Source organism: Lactuca sativa, chromosome 2, assembly GCF_002870075.4.
Source record: "Lactuca sativa cultivar Salinas chromosome 2, Lsat_Salinas_v11, whole genome shotgun sequence".
Taxonomy (NCBI): domain Eukaryota; kingdom Viridiplantae; phylum Streptophyta; class Magnoliopsida; order Asterales; family Asteraceae; genus Lactuca; species Lactuca sativa.
In genome coordinates, this window is record NC_056624.2 from 209133973 (window position 1) to 209154825 (window position 20853).

The 20853-nt window shown below is 35.6% G+C and overlaps 1 protein-coding gene and 1 long non-coding RNA gene across 4 annotated transcripts; one reads left to right on the top strand and one right to left on the bottom strand.

The window, feature by feature from the left end:
- The first annotated feature begins 4251 nt into the window (after positions 1-4251).
- Positions 4252-8463, top strand: LOC111906254 (uncharacterized). Of its 2 annotated transcripts, XR_002855138.3 has the most exons (3): positions 5158-5998; positions 6088-7811; positions 8222-8463. It is a non-coding gene; the product is annotated as an uncharacterized LOC111906254 (long non-coding RNA). The 2 variants fall into 2 exon arrangements; XR_006188529.2 differs by having other exon boundaries at positions 4252-7811.
- Positions 8464-9116: 653 nt separating this feature from the next.
- LOC111906253 (DNA-directed RNA polymerases IV and V subunit 2) lies at positions 9117-14164 on the bottom strand. Of its 2 annotated transcripts, none has more exons than XM_023902014.3 (8): positions 13973-14164; positions 12919-13392; positions 12617-12826; positions 11639-12516; positions 11246-11537; positions 10193-11125; positions 9845-10116; positions 9117-9748 (listed from the first exon to the last, which is right to left on the bottom strand). In XM_023902014.3, exons 2-8 carry the CDS (start codon positions 13333-13335, stop codon positions 9247-9249), a joined length of 3504 nt encoding a protein of 1167 aa, XP_023757782.1. In that variant the 5' UTR covers positions 13336-13392; positions 13973-14164; the 3' UTR covers positions 9117-9246. The 2 variants fall into 2 exon arrangements, with proteins under 2 accessions (XP_023757782.1, XP_023757783.1); XM_023902015.2 differs by lacking the exon at positions 13973-14164 and adding an exon at positions 13739-13757.
- Positions 14165-20853: the final 6689 nt, after the last annotated feature.

A 20853-nucleotide genomic window follows, 5' to 3' on the forward strand; every position in this document is an offset into this window, starting at 1 on the left:
AGCCATCCATACTCCAAATTAAGGCATATTCACTGAGATCCAGACTCTAAGCACTCCATAAACACATAAATTTCCTAACTGTCTCCCCATGCATGGCCTTTTGAAGCTTAAAAGGCTAAAATGGCAACTTATAGCTTGCATGGGGCTTCCATAACCATAAATTTTGCACCTTTATGCCATGTGAGCCCTTCAAGGTCATAGATCTGAAAGTATACCCACTTGGGACGTCCATGTCCCAAAGATCATGTTTCTTGGACCAAAAACCCCATAAAATGATAATAAGGAGATCTAACAAGCAATTAAGCAAGGTTAAGACTTGATTACCATAAAATGAAGAGGATGAGATGTTGTTTTTAGATCTACAAGCTTCCTTCTGAATCTCCAAGCTCCTCCTTCTTCAACGTGCTTCAAAACACACAATATTCACTCAAAAACAACTCAGAAACTCATAAAAGGCACTAGGGTTTCATGGATTAGGGTTTGGGACTTGGAGGCTGGAAATGAGGCCAGCAAGTGGGGATTAAGATGCTTAAATAGGGTGCAAAACCCCAAAATTAGGGTTTCATTCTTGCAGACCTACTCGCCTAGTTGAGGCTCTCAACTCGTCGAGTAGATTGCTTAAAACCCGCGTCCATTCTGGTTTCTACTCGACGAGTATGGGGCTTCCAACTCGTCGAGTAGCTCTACAAAGATGAATAAATTATAATTAAATGCGTACCAGGAACCAGACGTTATATTTTTATTTGGGAGACTTTTTAGTCTACAACCATATAGACCTAGGTTTTATTGGAAAAGTTAATATGTTTGTAAAATATTGATGGTCTGCAACCATATGAACTTTGCAGATCTGTTAAAGTATTAAATATGAAAGTGAAAAGTTTTTGTATTAATATGAGCATGTTCAGTAAAATGTTTAGACCATTGTAATATAATGTGTAAATTTTGTAATTTCATGTGTTGATCATTGTAGAGTCATAATAACATTAGAAATGTTCAAAAAAATGCAAACTTTTGCATAGTCATAAAATTCAGTCCATAACCTTAAAGTGAAAAGTCATAATACAAACAAAATATCAAAAGAGCTTGCAGACTAATGTATCATAACCACAAGAACCAACTTAGTCTAGCACCCTAATGTACCATAATACCAAAAAAAGATGAATACACACAAGAACCTACTTAGTTTGAGCATTCTAAGGTACCAAAATAAACAACACAAAAGAAATATTTTTAAAAACCATAATGACAACAAATCAAACAACTTTTTCCTTCATTTTGGGTTTCTCCTTCTTTCCATCTCCCTGCTTCTTTGCCTTGCTAAGCTTCTTGCCCCCTGCAACCATATTTTTAATTTCATTTTGTTCCCCTTGTCCTTTGAAACTCCTAGATTTGTGACCCATATTCTTTCATTTGCTACAAGTAACTGTAAGGAACTTCATGGTCAAACTTTTACCTTGATCATTTGGTTCACTTTGAGCTCTATTTCTCTTCTTTTTTGGTCTCCCCACCTATATAATAAATAAATTTTAAAACACTATAAATGTATATTAACTTGTAAATTGAAAATTATTTACATGTTTAGTATGCTTGGGGGTGTCAGTGTTATGGGGTAATCTGACCTTGGCCGCATACTTCTTCCATTGATAGGCTGAAATTTGTACTTGTACATTTCATTCCATGTGCTTAACCTATAACATGGATGTACCCACTCCTCAAGAGGTGGGACATTTTTGGGCCCATGCTCAACCTTATCCCAAATAGCACTAACAAGATGAGAGCATGGTATCCCAGTGATTTCCTAATGACTGCAACTATAGTTGTCGTCCCTCCAATTAACCACAAATTGATCCTCTAATGTCCTAGTTACTTGAGTCTTATCAACACCATTAAATATGCAAGTGTATTGTGAAGCATCTTTTTTAACTCCATCTAAAAGTTTTGTGGTTGTTGGCGTAAGTGGCCCTTGAGACTTATATATCACATTTTGCACAATACAAATTCTTTTCATTAAGTATTCCCTAATATACTTTAAACATGTAATTATAGGTTTGTCTCGAGCATCTAACAACTTTGAGTTGAAAACTTCACATAAATTATTCAACAACATATATGTATGTGCTCTTCCTGTACAATGCAACAAATATGCTTTTAGTAAAAAAAAAATAAGGATATATAAAAATAAACACCTATTATACAATATAATGGTAAGTGTACCTGAAATATATGCTCTTGCCCAATGTTTTGGTGGAATAACCTTTAACCAGTCATATGCCTGTGAATTGAACTTTTTAAAATCTTCCATGAATCTGTCAAAGTGTCTAACTGTTGTTGTTGTTGTTGTTGAACATTCCCACAACTGATCTTTGTGCTTCTTCCCCCTCCATTGTAGCTTCATGTTCTCGTGAATATGTCGTAATCAGAACCTGTGCTCAGCTTTAGGGAATAGGTTGACAATGGTAGGTAAAATCCCCTAATTAACAAGTAGCAAAAATGTTATTTTCTAAATGTAATATTAAAAACAAGTATCATAAGAACATTTACCTTTTGCCTGTCAGAAATGAATGTGAAGTTTGAATTTTGTAGAGAGCTCCAAATCTTCACTTAGACACTCTAGAAACCAACTCCATGAGATTTTGGTCTCGGCTTCAACTATGGCATATATGTACTACTCTCGTCACTAATAACATCCCCAATTTCTTCATTGTCTACCACCCTATCACCACAATATTCTAAATCTTTATCCCCCATCTGTTGGTAATCATTATGATCCATGTAAAAGAAAAGGATCAACGTCTTCTAAAAGAGTATCAATGGGTATACCAAGCTTCTCACTTATAGCTTGAACACCAACATCTTGGACTTTGTTAACCTTCTCACATGCAGCTTGAACACCGGCGTCTTTCACTACATCTCCAACAAAATGTCCAAAAGGTACAATGGATCTAGAAAAGTCATAGTTTTCATTCAAATCCAATTTTCTACTGCATGATCCTACCTCTGTACTGGTAAACTTTTTTCGATTGAGTTCAGGAGAAATAGGCTTGTTTATCTCTTCCAATACGACCTTATTTGGAGACATAAAGTAAGTATGGACTCTAGTAGTTCCATGGTTAGTATACACCATAATCTATTTGTGATTAGAGACATGCTTACTTAACAGAAATACGTCTGAGTCGTTACCTAGAGGAAGTAACCCATAATCGATTTCAATCTCTGGAATCAAGAAGTGGTAGTAGATAGGCTCACCATTGTTATAACTTATCTCCTTCAGCATACCGTTTAACTCATGTATTGAAAACATGTCCATGTCTACGTAGTCAACATAGTCAATACTCCCAACCACGTAACGTCTTCCTGGGTATTTTATGAACATGCCTCCATGGTGAATCTTGAATGTGTGTACATTAATAAATAATGATATGAGGAAAGAAAGAAGTCTCAAAAGTTTAAAAAATGGAAATTTTAACAAAATTGAAAGTTGTTAATTGATCGCTCACTATAAGCTTTGATCAAGTTAGGATTTTCTAAGAATTTTGAACGGACATTCCATAAAGTTAGAACCATCGCAAAGGATGAAGATGAAAACACTAGTTCTCATTTGAGTTTCGAAGTGATGAAGATGAAAAACCAGAGGGGAGAAGAATGGGTGGATTTCTTGGGGGTGATGTAAATGATAACTAGCTGCAAGGATCATTTAAGAATATGATCAAATCGTGTAATAAAGCAAAAGACCAAAATACCGTCATGTGAGGGTGACGTGATTTTGATAAACGGCAGATGTCAAACGGAGTCAATTATAAGGATTGTCCATGCAACAATTGGAAACCACGGGGACCATACTCGTTCAAAATTCCTCATAAGGACTATCTTTGGTCTCTTGTGCCAACCACATGGACCATCTGTGTAGTTTTGTCTATACCGTAAGGAAGAGTAGATGATTTACCTATTTATTTATATGTTCACTAAAACGATTCAACTATAAAAACCTGGTTGTTGGTTGTTGCCAAAACGTAAACTACTAAAATTAGCAGAAGAAATTTTTTTAAGAAACTTAACATGCCTATTAAAAATAGAACAAGGACGAATCGTGCCAACATCTACTTAGTTAATGGGATTGATAAAAATGACATATTCAATTCGTGTAAGCATCCGCATAATTCAAATACCGACTTTCACAATACTAAAATTAAAGCAGACCCCACTTAAATCTTTTCCCTCATTTGTTTATGTTAAAGCAAAGCAATTTGAATCACATTTAAACCCAAAAGAATCGATTCCAATACCACACACACACACTCAACAACAATGGCACCCATCACTACCTTCTTCTTCATCTTCATCACCTCGATTTCTTCCATCTTTGATTTTGCTCGTCGACACCCAGTCCATGTTACTTACAGTCCTCTTGGAAATGCTTATCTTCATTTTGGCGTGATGCATCTTTTCTGAAATACTTCACTTCAGTTTATAGCTAGCCAAAATTAAGATCTTTGGACCGAGTTTTTATGGTGACTTTAGTGGCTCAAATCAAGTATCCATGATCGTCTAATCGTGATCTTCAGATCGGGAATCCGAGTATAAATACGTCATACGTTGATATTCAAATCCCAGGTTCTTTAACGTAGTTTATTTTCAAAACACGTACACGTCGGGTTAATCTTCTGCTGGATTATAAAAATTAATATCAAGCTTAATTTGTATAAGTTGGTGTTCACGAAATGGATTCTGTATTTTTCTTTTAGTGTTGTATTTTGAAATACTTATTTTCGACGCTAACTTAAACCATTAAGTATCCAAGTAATTCGTATGTAGAAATGGGTGTATGAACGTAAATGAAAAAAAAATGGTAATTAACTATTTGAGCGTATTGTTTTTAATATTAACTTTTGGTCAATATAATATTAATGCTAAAAAATAACAATAAAGTAATGTGTATACACACATGTGAGTGAGTATTTGCATCCACATCTTTGTTTTTATAAAATCATATTCATTTACAATAGTAATAATTTTGCTTCTAGTTGTTATTTGAAATTTGACTTGTATGATCTTTTGTTAACAATATTTATTTCTTTGGTATAACAATTTTCATCTTCATTTGTTAAAGTTTCTGTTTTCTGTTTTTTCACATCCAAATGTTTTCTAAACAACATTTTATCATTTTAGATTTGGTTATAATTCAATTAAAACAAATAAACACTCATAATGAAAAAAACTAAGTAAAAAACAATAACACCGTGAGCCTATGATGTCGATCGGGTGGTGGTGGTAGTGGTGGTTGTGGTGGCAGGTGGTGGTGGTGACAGTGGTTGTGGGTGTTGGTAGTTATGGTGGTAGAGGGTAATATAGTTTTCTTGCACTTTCCCTCATGAATTGAAATTAATTTCCTCCAAACTTAATAGGAATTCACTTTTATTCATATGGTGGAGAGTTTTTTCATTTAAGAATTCAATTTCATCTCAAAAAGTTGAACCAAAGATTGGAATGGGTGATATTGGATTCCGATTCCCCCAATTACATTACATTCCAGCAAAAGCATATTAGTGTTTGCAATTCCATTGTACGACATGTTAAAATAATAAGATTATGTCAAAATTAAAGGTTATCCACTAGGAAAGAAGCTACAAGGATTAAGGCATATGTCAACATCTTAATTATTCAAAAAAAAAAAAACACCTTTCAAAATTCAGAATATTAAAAAAACAAACCCCAGTTATCCTTTTCATTTTCATTTACAAAAGCAGGTAGTTGAAATCGAATTTAAAGGCAATAAAGTTCAAATACACACAGCAAATTGAAGCAGGTAGTTGAAATTTATTGTAAAGGCCAGGAATATCATGAAACACACACACACAAAAACACAGTACGCACTTGATCAATTAGCTCTCAACAATGGCACCAATCGTCACGTTTTTGCTCATTTTCATCACCTCGATTACTTCAATCCATCACTCTGCTCGACAATACTTGATCCATATTGCTAACAATCCTCTTATTGGTAATGCTTATTTTCATTTTGATGCTATACATCCTTTCTGAATTAAAGCCATGTATTTGGTTTATCACCAAAAAAACATCTTTCCACAGTTTTTTGTTGGTGATGTCGATGGCTCATGTTAGTGTAACACCAACCATCCGCCTCGTCTTGATCTTGAGATCAAGAATTTGAGTATATATGATTGATCTTCAAATACCATATAATGTAATTGTTTTTAAGTTAAGGTTAATTACTTATCTTTTTTTTTTTGCTCTATTGTTAATTTGTACACGATTTTCAATTCTCACACTGTTATCCTCCCTTGTTTGGCGCACCATGAAAGGACTTCTATGGAAGTGGCATGTGGTGGTGAGGTTATCTACGTACAACCTCTCCTCTACCATAATTTTGTTATGGATTTATGTGTAGTTGTAAACTGATGGAAAATTAATGCAACTGTGATATACAGAATAAAAATTACGACCATATATAGTCATTTTGTATCTTTAAAATAAAATAAAATGTGAGTCAAGACATTCATCTATATCCATTGACATGTTAAATGGCACTTGCTCCTATACGGATTGTGGAGGGAAGCTTTTGTATGCAACACTTTTCTTGCTTTCTTTAAAAGAAGCGACTATTGCATTGCAAAAAGGTCCCTTAGTTTTGCAAGGATTGGGTTTGGGAATGGGAATCATGCAAGATAAAGAGACGAAACAACCTTTGATAGAAAGACAAAACAATCTTTTTATTCCATGTCATGAAGTACTAAAGAGCTTTTGGCCTAACCTATCAAAGCATTTGAAAATGTGTTTTCTTATATGAAGTTGAGGGTAATAGTTTAAAAATAAGATTCAAAAGGTGTTTGATATCTGTTAAGGAAATCTATATTGTTATTTTGTCTGATTTTCGTCTTGTAAGAACACGAAACACAACAAGTATTCTTTATTTGAGATTCGAATTAGAACCGTAATTCTAATTTTTTTATTGTCTCATAATCGAATTCGTGTAACTCTAAATATAAAGTCGAATATCATATTTCATAAAGCATTATAACTCGATCGAAGAAACTATCCAAACATTTATTGTTATTCGAATCCTTAAATCTAACACAATTTTTATAGGGGTTGATTAAAAAGACACTCAATTTTATCATTTAGACACTCTGTATAATTTTTAAAATATTTTTATTGATTGAAATTGTATTGTTTTTTGAAAAAGTACTTATAGGTTGACTATCTGTGAATGGGATAAAGAGATGTCTTAATAGGAACAGGTTTCTATTTACTCATTTGTCAATAAATAAAGATGGACTGATAGATGATTAATGAATCGATAGATAAAGGACATGACTTCTTGCTTCATTATCCTTTTCGTTGGCTATAACGTGTTGAGAGACCATTTATAAAATCATTAAGTAGCAAAAACGGAGAAAATTTCAAACATAAGGGAACAAACGAACAAATTATTCATTTGTTTGCTCCAGTTTTTCAAAATTCCCAAACAAAATAAAACCCTAAAATCATAAACATCTATTCAATTTTATTTCATTTTCTTGGTTTCTACTGAGATAGAGAGATGCATCTATGGCCATCGAAGACATTGAGGGCTTCGTTCAAGTTAGAGTACTTGAATAATCTTGAATGGAACTTACGGAGGATGAAAAGTGAGAAAAATAACAAGAATCAATCTTCGGGGAGCAGCAACGAGGAGAAATTGTTGAGTGATGATACCAGTAGTCAGAATCGAAATAGTATGAATTGTTCTCGTGCTTGTGGTGCTGTTCTCAGGGATCTTCTTATCATCTTCTCTTGCTGTTACTGCTGTGGAGGTAAATCCAAATTTACTCCCGTGTGCTTTGTGCTTTTTTTCCATTAGAATTCTAGCTTTTGTGATGAATAAATAAACTTGCAATCTCGTTTTACGACCTAGCCTATGTCATGTCGGCGTTCGTTCTTTGAATCAAGAGTAGGAGCAAAGGGGTTCTATGACGATTTGTCACTTTCTGAAGAAGATCATATTGATAGAGATTGATTTCTATTTTTCTGTTAGAAATCAACCGGTCTTTGAAATCAAAAAGAAACGTAAATTTTGATTGCGCTAGAATACCAACGGCATTAATTTTGTATATTGATGAGCTATAAATGGTTGGTGATGATTGAGATCCTGTTAAAGCTTTATTAAATTACATCATAAGTGATATGATATTCGGATCTGACCCATGTAAGTTTGTTTTTGCAGCTTGTACTGATTAGTGAGTGATATGCTGACCATGGAAAGTGGAAACAGCTTTGTACAAACAAGATTTTAGATGAAATGATAGAGGGTCGTATGTTAGTCTTCTTCAGACCTCCTTGGTGAAAGTAAAACTCTTAATCTGGGAGATGACCAGATGTGAATGCTATTGATTTTGCAATTACAATGAATGTATAAAGGTCTATTTTGTTAATACAGTTCTTGACTTGAAATTTGATCATTGCCCATATCTGTATTCTGCTTTTTGTTTTGTTTTTTGGTTGGTAAGATGTGTTTTGTCGAAGGGTATAAATATACTTGAGCAGTTAACTTTGAATTAGGAAAATAGGAAATAGTACAGAAAGAGCCCCATGGAAACTATATATCATGTGAACTTGGGTATTCAGTTCGACCAAAAAGAATGAAGCACATCTTTATAGCCACTTCTCTTTATCATTTTTAAGACTTTGAATGAATTTCATAAGACTTTAGATAGAAATTTTTGTTTAGGATTTAAGACTTTGAATGAAGCATCTTTATAGCCACATCACGATTCTGCAGCCCGAGATTAAAGGCAAGACCTACTCAACTTTGGTTTTGCTGGTTAAAATTGGAATTTTCACAATTTTTGGTAATTTTATCAAAGGTGATTAAGAAAATTTTCTTTTTTTTTTCTCTTTTTTAAAAATAATGTTGACTAATGAATGACTTTATTTAAGAAATGTTTAAAATTGAAAATTTGTAAACAATTTTCCATTTGATATAAATAATAATACAACTTATGTATATATTTAACCACCACGTGATTTACCAACAAACAATGCTTCTACTATTAAGACAAAATTTCCTTTTTTAAACTTTTTTTCATGCCCACAAGTAACAAACGAAGGAAGAGAAACAATTAAAAAGCAACAAACATAGCATTACATTAGGGCACCAAAACGAGTAGTTACCATATTTCACTTACATACATACATACATACATACCCTAATTCATAGCATCATAGATAGCAATACAAAATATCTTTCTTTCAGCAAGGCTCAGATTCAAACTCAATACCAATTCCCATACTAAAAAGCTCCTGCCAAAGCAACTTGGCCCCATACGGCACATTCACCTTCACAACATCCTCAACCGACTCACAAACCCGACAATACGGCCCACGGATCTTGGGCCCACGTGGGACCGACCTCTGAATCACACTCGCCATATTATTACATTTCCTACAAATATGCATATGTGAAGCATCACACAACGTGTAAAGCCTCTCATACAAATTAGCAGTTGCTCCATGCGCTATGATGCAGTCCCTCTCCATCTCCCCAAACTTCACCCCACCAAACCGCTTCCTGTCCGCCACCGGCTGACGTGTCAACGGATGGACCGGGCCCACGTTCCGGAACTTCACCTTGTCTTCCGACATGTGGACCAGCTTCTGGTAAAATGTGGGGCCCATGAACACTAACGACTCCACCATTTCCCCTGTTCGCCCGTTGTAAACTCTCTCGTTTCCCCATCTTGAAAATCCACACCTGAAAAATCAATCAATCAATCAATCACTTGTGCTGAATGGATTAAGACATTAAGTGATGACCGGATAAATTAAACTAATTGTTTATTTTATTTACCTGTGAAGTTGATTGGTTATGGCGTCGACTGAGAGAGTGGAGAAAGGGGTCGCGTATTTTAGTGGGCCACCCATGGCGATCCCTTTGCCTAACGCGGCCTCCAGAAGCTGACCTGGCGTTTGTCGAGAAGGAAAGGCGTGCGGGTTTATTACAATATCTGGGACTATTCCTTCTATTGTAAAAGGAAAGTTTTCTTGCGACTCCAAAAACCCCAAAACGCCCTTTTGCCCATGCATACTTGAGAATTTGTCACCAAGACTTGGTGTGCGTACCTGATAAAATCAAGAAATTATGAAACAGAGGTTTTGTAAGAAATATAAATATGTTGGTGTTTAGGGAGAAAATTACCTGTCTCAAGGAAACAGTAGCAAAGTTTTTCCCATCATCATTAGCAGACAATACAACTTTCTGCACTGATCCTCTTTCACCATGTTTCAATTTAATACTATGATCACCCCCTGATTCAGCATACTTTCCTATAACAATATCACCACTGTTCAATCTAGCACCAACAAACGGAAACCCGTCTTCATCAAGATTCTCAACACGTCCAATTTTACTTTGAATTTTCCCAAATATTATATCATCATCAAACCTTCCCTTCTTCCCACTCCCACACGATTCCTTATTAGACACATCCGCTTTGTAACTCCTAACATGTTCTGATCTAAACATCCCGCGTTCTAAAGAAGCACGATTCATCACCAACGAGTCCTCTTGGTTATATCCCAAGTGGATATTCACAGCAACAATCGCACATTGTCCATTGTAATATTCATTGCCATTAATATTATTCCCGTGTTTCTGTGTTGCAAGAGAATCGGAAAGAACCGTGCGAAAAAGCGGCTTTTGAGGGTAAAATAGTTGATGTGAAAGGGTATCGACTCGAATGTTTGGATTTGTGGTTGAATATCCGATTGCTTGTTGGGAGTGTTTTTGAGATTGAAAAAGGACACGTTTCGCGTGATCGTGATTTGCGAATGGGATTATTCCACAGCTTAAACTTAAGAGAAATGACATGTCGAGTTCACAATGAGTGTAAAGAGGTGAAGTTTTTTGAAAAAGGTGTTTGACTCCCCATGCTGTGTAGCAGTCTTCTTCCTCTTCGGTTCCAATGAGCTCAATGATTCCGTTGTTTACAAGACTTTGGAATGAATAATCTCCGGTTTTTAAAGATTTAATGTTTTTTAAATTCTCAACACATAAAAGAGGTCGCATGAGCCTTCCTGCATCCGAGAATATACGCACTTCTTTATTCTTCTCATCTCGCTTTATCTCCACCTAACAAATTCAGTTCATGTCAGAACATGTTGTACTGTGTTTGACATGCATTGGACTGGGACTGATATGAACAGGACAAAAAAGAAAAAAAAATGGGAATGGAATAGAGAGAGTGGGAACCTGATAAGGAACTTCCTTTCTGCGCCTTTTGCTTCTGAAATCATCAACAAGTGAAGCAGAATCATCACAAATTCCAACCCAATCTCCATTGACAAAAACTTTGTGTTTTCCACCAAATAATGGTGACGTGTCATCAACCAATTCTTTCATTCCAGACTCCATTAATATACCAACCAGATTTTCTTGGACATTTGTGCTCACAATACCAGCACTAGACAAATTCTTCACCAACCCACAGTTCTCTCCATCTGGAGTAGTCATAAAACAGATTTTCCCCCAATGTGATGGATGCCTGAAAAACTTAGACAATTAACTTACAAAACCAACAAGTAATAATATATATATATATATATATATATATATATATATATATATATATATATTACTACTTACGGATATCTAGCATCTCCAACTCTTCCTGTATACTGAACCTGCTGACGTGTCCTCCTCATATCAGCCATCATCTGTAGAGGATTTGCCCTTCTAAGGTGGGCCACCACACCCGAAATTCTTTCCATCCGTTTATAAGGATGGACCCACGCACCGGTTGAAAACGCCCTTGAAAGCCCATTAGTAACAACCGAAGCATCCAAATAATGCTCAATTGGGTGTAAAGGCCGATCTCCCCAAAGGTCTCTTTGTAAAGCTTTCACCATTCTTCTAGCAGCATGTTTTAAATGAACTCTAAGTTCTCTCTCAAGTAGCTCTCCTGCTAATTCTACCCTTTTGCTTCTAAAACTATCTCTATCATCAACTTTCCTACGACCTGTATAAGCTTCTAGAAGACATTTCACCATGTACCCAAGAAACCTAGCTTTTCGGTTGAACCCATGAAGATTTGGAAATAATAAATCTTCTATGCAGTTTTTGAATGTTCCTTTAGGTGCATAGGTCCATTTTTGCTTGAGTGCATACGAAAGATTACTTAAAGCTTTCCCCTCTTTCCTAAAGTCCTTTGACTTTTGATCAGCATCATAGATTGATGCAAGAAGTGTGTTCATGATAGTGTTGTCATTAGCATCAGCATCAATTAAATCAATAACTTCTTTGTCTGAGGTGACACCAAGAGCAAAGAATAGCATCCATACAGGAATCTCTACTGAGTTAAGCAAATACACAGTAATGACCTTTCCACCCCCTCTAATATGAGTGTCCACAAGCTTTACATACACCCTTTCCCTTCCAGAAACTGACCGGTATTTGACTGTCCAAATTGGACTGTTGACCAACCAAAGTCTCTTCAGACAAGTTTTCTCTTGTGCAATAAAAGTCTGCAATAAGATGTATTATCCAAGAAGTAGATATAAACCATTTTCAAACTAATTTTTACTTGAGAACATAAAATGAGGGGGTAAATGGTAATATTGTTACCTTCTCGGCTCCTTTGATTAAGAAATATCCTCCATAGTCAAACTCACAGTCTCCTTTCTCCATTTCATTCATCCAGCACAAGTCAGATTTGACCATAACAGGCAATCTGCCAATTGTGATTTCTCTACTATCATCAAATGAAACCTTCTTTTCAATAAGCTCTTTTCCAGCTTCTAAAGTGTCGATTTTAACCAGCTCTTCAGTATATACCTAAAATGTTTGTTACATTACAGATCACAAAGCTAGAAATGACTTGAAATAAGAGAAACTGAAGGAAAACACAGATGTTTACTATTACTAACCTGAAAATGAATGTGAACACTCATCCTGGATGAATAAGTAATGTTTTGAAGGCGTGCATGTTTGGGTAAGAGGATTAAGTATCCTTTACCAGTTTCTGTTGAGAAGCTATCACCTGCCCAAAACATTGGTCTATCTAGGTTGACTTTTCCAACTTTGACTGAAGCACGTCTCCTTATGGTTTCATTTCCAGATGGGTCATATCCAGGCTCAACATTGAACTCACCTAATGAATCAAAGACGTTTTGAATTCCAGTTTTGAGGAATTCATTGTAAGAGTTGATCTGGTGGCTTATAAGGCCATGCTGTTTGAAAAAGGATCTTGATGCTTTTTTACAGAAATCCTCTAGGAATTCCTCACTTAGATCTGGTGTTAATTTTGATTCCATGACACCGTTATTGTTACAATAAGTGTCCATTGGTATCAATACATACAGCTTCTTTCAAAACCTCTTCACTACCAAATATGCACAATGCTGAAACAGAGAACAATGAAAAGTTAATGCTTCAGCCCTTCTACAATATATTTGTGGTTTAAAGCCTTAACATATATCAAATCCCAAGTTTTGTCCAAAACGAAAAGCACAAAAAAGGGCAAGCAAACAGTCAATGAAGCAATTAACAATGTTTTGCTACTCTAATCAGTACAGCCCAAGGTAATCAGAGCCATGCTTCACATTTAATTTCATCGAACACGAGTTTAGATGCATTTGGTGAAATTTCTACAAATACAACATAGTCGCGACAACTAAAGCAAAACATATTGAATGAACCCAAAAGGCAAACAACCCTTATCTTCACAATTTCAAGTTCGAACAATACACAAATAATGATAACCACGTATCAGAATGATCCACATGCAAGTATTGAATTTGCTGCAGGATGTTCAATGAAAATCAAAACGATTTAAGAAAAGGGGAAAAACAACGACAACTACTCATATTTAAAAGTAGCTGGAGGAATACGCGAGGAACAAAGAATATAATCATCTTTCTAAAATATAAGAAGTACGACAGTCGATGATCGAAAAAAGTTTCGAAGAAAAGAAAAGAATACCTAGATTAACAGGAAAATGTATGTAGCTTTTCCGATCAGTCGGTGAAGCTTTCCCCGATTCTATCAAGTTTGGCGATCATGACTAGGGTTAGGTGCTCGTGATTCTAAACCCAAGCAGGGTTTTTCAGTGGGACAACATGGATTCTTGAGGTTTTGAAGCATTCAAGGGCTCGTTTTGACACTTTTTCTTTATTATTTCAATTGGGGGTATGTAAAAAACATTAAACAAAAATAATATAAGGACCTCTTCGGCAGTATTTTTAACTTTTAGCGTTTAATAAAACGTTCCGTTTTGAACAAAAAATTTTGAAATAGTTATTAAATTAATTGTTTAATTTTGGGATAATTCTATTAATTGTTAATTTAATAGATAATCCTTTAAGATTTAATAATTCAAATTAATTGTTTAATTTTGGAATAATTATTAAATCAAAGTTTTAATATTTAAAATTTCAAATTAAAAGATTTTCCTAATGATTTGAAATGTTTCAAAACTTGCCCTCAAGTTCTGGAATTTGAATTTTAATTAAAAGTTTAATTTTAAAATGTTAAATTCTAAAACCGTAATTTTTGAAAAGTTCAAATTGCACATTTATGGTTATATTAAATTAATTAAGTGTATAATTAAAAAAGAGTTAATAAGTTCATAGTGATATGGTTTACATTTAATTAAATTAAACGTGTAATTTATTAAATTATACCACATAGTATTTTAAAAAGTGTAAAATACACCATTATATTATATATAAAATTAAAAAGTCTAATATTATATATGTATAACTTAAATGTTAGTCTTACCGTTAGTAAGCCTCATTCATGAAGTCGATCTATGAAAGGGGTATAAGGTTATGGCTTATAAAATGTTCGTTTAATGGATGTCCACTCTCACACACCGCTTCCTTGATTGGTGGAGGTCGTTAGCCGAACGGGTAGGATAAGGCAAACCATTTCCATTAAAAGTATAATGAACTGTGAAGTAACTAAATGTTTTATAAAATTCCCAAATCTTAGTTACTTTAGGCAAAAGTGAATTTGATGCAATTCCATGAAATTACACTTTGTACCCTTGCTAAGATGTTAGTGGAGCATGTGTGGTTAATCGGCACACTAAATGTGTTCTAAGCAAAGGTAGCGAAGGGTGACTCGATGTTTGTCATAGTTCGGTGGAGCGTGTGTGGTTAACCGGCACATCGAATAGGTGACTGTAACATTAGGGGCACCATGTATATTGGCATGGTTATGCATACCCTGTTTTGTGATCCTCTGCATCCTAGTCACAAATCGAGGGGCATATCGAGATTTAAACATGCCATTGAAAAGTTCAATGAATCTCAAAGGATCTAGGAGTTTTTCAATACATTTAAAACTTAATCTCGTTTTCGTTTTTCATGGTGGAAAATTAGTGAATCGTCATTCACTTACCTTCAAATGTTCTGCAATTTGGGTTACAGCATCCCTCTCCCAAGTTGTAGAGTATTGTGTTGGGTCTTAGTCTTAATATCTCATTTGGGTGTTTTATTAAGGACTCAATCAATCAACTAACTTCAATTTTCTCCCGTTTTGTAGATGTCAAAGTATGATAATTATGGTCTTCCCAAATCCCTTGGAACAAGTTTTCCACATGAAGATGATATTCCACGATTCGATCGAGGAACAAGAGATCATGTTTCACTTCATCCACCTCCTCCTATTGTTCTCCTTAACCCACAAGTCCAAAGGCTTGAAAAGTTCAAGCTCACTCAAGCCATGTTGGCTATGAAACATGAAGATGGAAAACTCATATGTGCTCATGTCGTATGGATGAGATCACACATCAATAGGTTGATAATGTTGGGTGCAACTTTTCCCAAAGAATTTGGTTGTAGACTGGGTTCTTCAGTCACTCCCTGAATCATATAATAAGTTCATAAGAGAGTATTATATGATGGATCTTGACACAACCCTCATTGAACTAACTTACATGCTTATTGCTGCTGAATCAGAAATGATTTGGCAAAGTAATGAAGTATATTTGTCTGGTACTTCAACCAACCATGCTTCTGTTGTCGCTCCAGAAGAAGCCACTTGTTTCTGCCGCCAAGAGAAGGGGCGTTGGATACGAAGCTGCCCCGGTCACCTGAGGAATCTAAGAGATGGGAGAGTCAAGGAGTATGGCTCTACTTCAGGTAAAGTCCACTATCTAACTCCATTAAGTTCCTATTCATTGATTCTTAATACATGATGTTTTTGCAGGATCATAGAAAAGAGAGGAAGCTTGATGAAGGAGCGAGATGAGTATGATCACGAAGAAATGGATTGCGATCACATGGATTCGAAGATCGGATTTTGAGCTTAGGAAGTTATGATAGATTTGTTCGGAATATTTGATTGCATAGTTTTCCAATTGATTTTGCATTGTAAGGACATGTTTTCCGCTGCTTTTATGAATAAAATAAATTTTTTTGTTTGTCTTGTTTATATATATCCTTGCAGTGAAATCATTGTGAAAAATTGATGTTTGTGTATTTTTATAAATGGATGTGATTCTTAGTTATGTTATTTATGGAAGTGTCGAATTTCTCTAAGTAAGGAAAGATTCTCATTGCCCAAATTTCAATTGTACAGAAGCTTGAAATCATATGATTTAAGTCATGTGATGTATGGAAATCTTAGTACTTAGAAAATTTAAGACTAATTCCTTGACAAAGAGTCAAGTAAGGGACTAGAAGATTGGGTTCACAATGTTGTGCACTAGTTGAGTCCATCATAAATATCAAAAAGATTATTCATCATATTTATTAAAAGATTAGTGAATATGATCATGCTTATAGGATTAAACATGGTTCTAAATCATTGAAAAGTGTTGATGAACAACAGAACGAATAAGAAGAATCAATGAAGGCAGAAAGATAAAAGGTATCTCCAACCTAAGAAGAAGGAAGCGTATTTTTGTATCATGTTTATGATCGTCTTAATGATTAAGAGCCATATCACAATTCGTCCTCTAAGGACACCTTAGTGCACTGGTTTGGCTAATAAGAGGAATTGAGAATTGTTGTAGTGGTTAAGTCAATAAGATGTATCGTACTTCGTTTCTAAATCAATTCTTAGAGTCATACTCCAAGATTATGACTTGAGTGACATAATCTTAAGTATGAATGTTATTACACTTTCATATTTTGCTAAGCTGTGATGTCTTGAATAAGACAAAGACCAGCTAGTACCAATTTGCGTGTAGGTTTTGTCTTGATATCGACACACACTAACTCTTGGATATTTGTTTTTGTCAAGAAATGTTTCTTGATTAGAGAATATAACATGTCAAGAGGTAAATGAGAGTCTAGAGATCTTGAAAAGTTTCAAGAACAAATAAAGAAGTGAACCAATTAAACGCTAGCACACGACTTGAGGTTTATAACCTATCGTGTTGACAAAATTTTATTTATGTGTCATTCCAGTAAAGTTACTTATGCATATGAGTTATATATTGACTACATAACGGCAAACACCTTGTTCAATGAAAGTACATTGACCGACATAGGTGAGTTGTTGAATAACTTGGAAGCAATGGTGGGACCCTTGATGGCAATAAATTAAGAATGAACAAATTTTGTCCATAAGAGTTTGAATTTTTCACAAACATTATCTTATGATTATGCTTATGAAAAATTTCATGGATAGGAACACAAGCACCATAAAATTTAAGTGTCATAAGGTTTCTCTCCTTCATGGAAATGATTGTGAGGAAACACTTTCACTAAGATAGATTTTAAGGAGATAGCGGTTATGTAAATTGCATTCTCAAATTCGATTATGATTACGGCATCCCTCTTCATAGTTCGAATTGTGAGATTTGGCAATTAGTCTGAACATCTGGGACTTAGTAATATAAGTTCTGAATTAGTTTAGACACATATATGAGTTGTATAAAGAAAGATGTGTGAGTTTGAGAAGCTTAGATAAAAGGCTTATCGAAGCACATCGTATTGGAAATACGAACTTTGGAAGTCAATAAGTATTATCTTCTAGAAGTCCAACTGTTTTCTGAATACGTGTCAAAGCTAGTGGGAGTATAAATGTTATGCTGGAATGGATATAATCATCATGTTAGTAGGAGCATGATTATTATTATTTTAAGTATTGCAAGTTGGCAATATTAATTATAGAAAAACAAAAGTTTCACTTTGCAGAGTTGCAGGGGTTGAAAAGTCGTTTTTGCTATAATTAAGGGAGAGAATGTTGTACTTCGTTTCCAATCTAAAAGCTTAGATCGAGAAATTTTAATTGAATTTAGTCAAGGATATATTTATTGTTTGCATTCTCAAAGATCGATTATGATTACGGCATCCCTCTTCATAGTTCGAATTTTGAGAACACGGCAAATAGGAACATTATGACAATATTATAGCAAGAATTTTGAGAACATGGCAAATAGGAACATTATGACAGGTAGAAAGATCATATATAAATATCATACCGCTTGCTGAGTTCGCCTACAACAACAACTATCATTCCAGTATTGGCGCCCCGCCTTTCGAGCTGTTGTATGGGCGAAAGTGTAGGACCCCAGTTTGCTGGGCAAGGTTGAGCACAGGGTGATGGGTCGGACAGAAGTAGTTCTGCAAACTACCGAGATGATACAGCAAATTAGACAGCGACTGCAGACCGCTCAGAGTCGGCAGAAAAGTTATGCCGACCGACGCCGAACTGAGCTGGAATTTCAGGTGGGTGACATGGTTCTTCTAAAGGTCTCACCCTGGAAGGGTGTGATCCACTTCAAGAAGAGGGGAAATTAGGTCTCCTTTACATTGGGCCGTTCAGGATTGTTGCCAGGGTTGGCAGGGTGGCTTATAGGCTACAGCTTTCGGAGGAGCTTAGCCGGATCCACAACACATTTCATGTTTCTCAATTGCAAAAATGCATTGTGGACCAGGAGGCAGTGGTATCGTTGGATGACATTCAGGTCGATGAGCGCCTGAACTATGTGGAGAGGCCTATGGTTATTTTGGAAATGAAGAAGAAGATTTTGCAGAACAAGGAAATACTTTTAGTAAAGGTACAGTGGGAACATCGGAAGGGATCCGAGTGGATATGGGAGCCGGAGCCAGAGATGCGCGAGCATTACCCGACATTGTTTATTCCAGCAGACTTCGAAGGCGAAGTCTAGTTCAAGTGGAGGAGAGTTGTAACGCCCCGATTCTCAGGTATTGTTTAAATAAGATTTATTGGGTTAATCTCTACTCGACGAGTTGGTTGACCTACTCGTCGAGTAGTAGCGGGATGAGATCGCGTGTTAAGTGACCTACGCGATGAGTCTATATTGGGACTCGGCAAGTAGGAGCTGGCAGATGAAACCCTAAATCTCGGGGTTTGCACCTCTATTTAAAGGAGCCTCAGCCTCCTTTAGCCTCTTTGCAGTCTTTTGAGAGCTCCTTAAAACCCTAATACGTATGTATGTGTGTGTTCCCATTGTGTGTTTGAAGCTTGAAAAGAGGATCTTTGGAGGGAGAATGCTTGGAGGAGAAGGAGTTTGGAGCAAGTAGAGTGTGGGAATCAACTCCTATCTCAATTATCATCTTTTGGAGGTAACTACATCGCCTTTTTCTTGTGAATCTCTTCTATTGGTTGAGTTCTAGGGTTTTGGTGAGATATTAAGTTGGAAAGATGAGTTGTGGGCTAGATCTGAGGTTGTAACTTCAGACCTGGACCCTCCTTGGATTCTAGAAGCATAAAGTTTCAGTTTTGGTCATGATTAAGGTCCCTCTTGAGCATGAAGTTCCATTAAGGACTTAAAATATGCATTTAGAGCCTTTAAAGCCATGCATGCACGTAAAGTTTAAAACTTTACATGATAAGCATGCCCTAGAAGCTTGGATTTGTGATTTGGAGTCGCTGCATAGCTCAAAGCAAGTCTGTATGGAAAGAGGACTGAATGGACTCGGCGAGTCACATGAAGATGGTCGTGAACTCGACGAGTTGGATGAACAACTTGGCGAGTCAGATGAGTTTTCTCTAGAATATGTATGCGTGTGTATCCGTCGAGTTGCAAGGAAGGAACTCGACGGGTGGCCTTAAAGTTTGAACGAGAATCGAAGGAACTCGACGAGTCACCCCGATGAAATTTTAAATTCTAAAACCCTAGTATTTTGAAAAAGGTTCAAATTACACCCTTATGGTTTTGTTAATTAATTAAAGTGTATGATTAAAATAGATTTAATAAACCCATAAAGTTTTGGTTTACATTTAATTAAATTAAAAGTATAATTTACTAAATTAAACCACCTAGTATTTTAAAAGTGTAAAATACACCCTATATATATATATATATATATATATATATATATATATATATATATATATATATATATATATATATATATATATATGAGTAAAAGTCAGTCTTACCGTTAGTAGGCATCATTCACGAAGCTGGTCTATAAGGGGTGTTTAAGGAAATTGCCTATAAAATGACGATTGAATGGGTATCCACTCTTACCCACCGCACTCTTGACTAGTGGAGGGTCGTTAGCCGAACGGGTAAGATAGGACAGAAACCTTCCATTATAAGTATAATGAAGTACAAAGTAACTAAATGCTTATACAAATTCCCAAATCATAGTTACTTTAGGCAAAATGTGAAATTGTATGCTAACCCATGGAATTACACTTCGTACCCTTGTCAAACGTTAGTGGAGCGTGTGTAGTTAACCGGCACACTAATTTGGGGATGACATTGGTGGCGAAGGGTGGCTCGATGCTTATCATAGATCAATGGAGCGTGTGTGGCTAATCGGCACATTGATTAGGTGATAGTAGCATTGGGTGCACCACGTGATTCGTATGGTTATTCACACCTTATTTGTGATCCTCGGCATCCCAGTCACAAATTGTAGGGCATAATC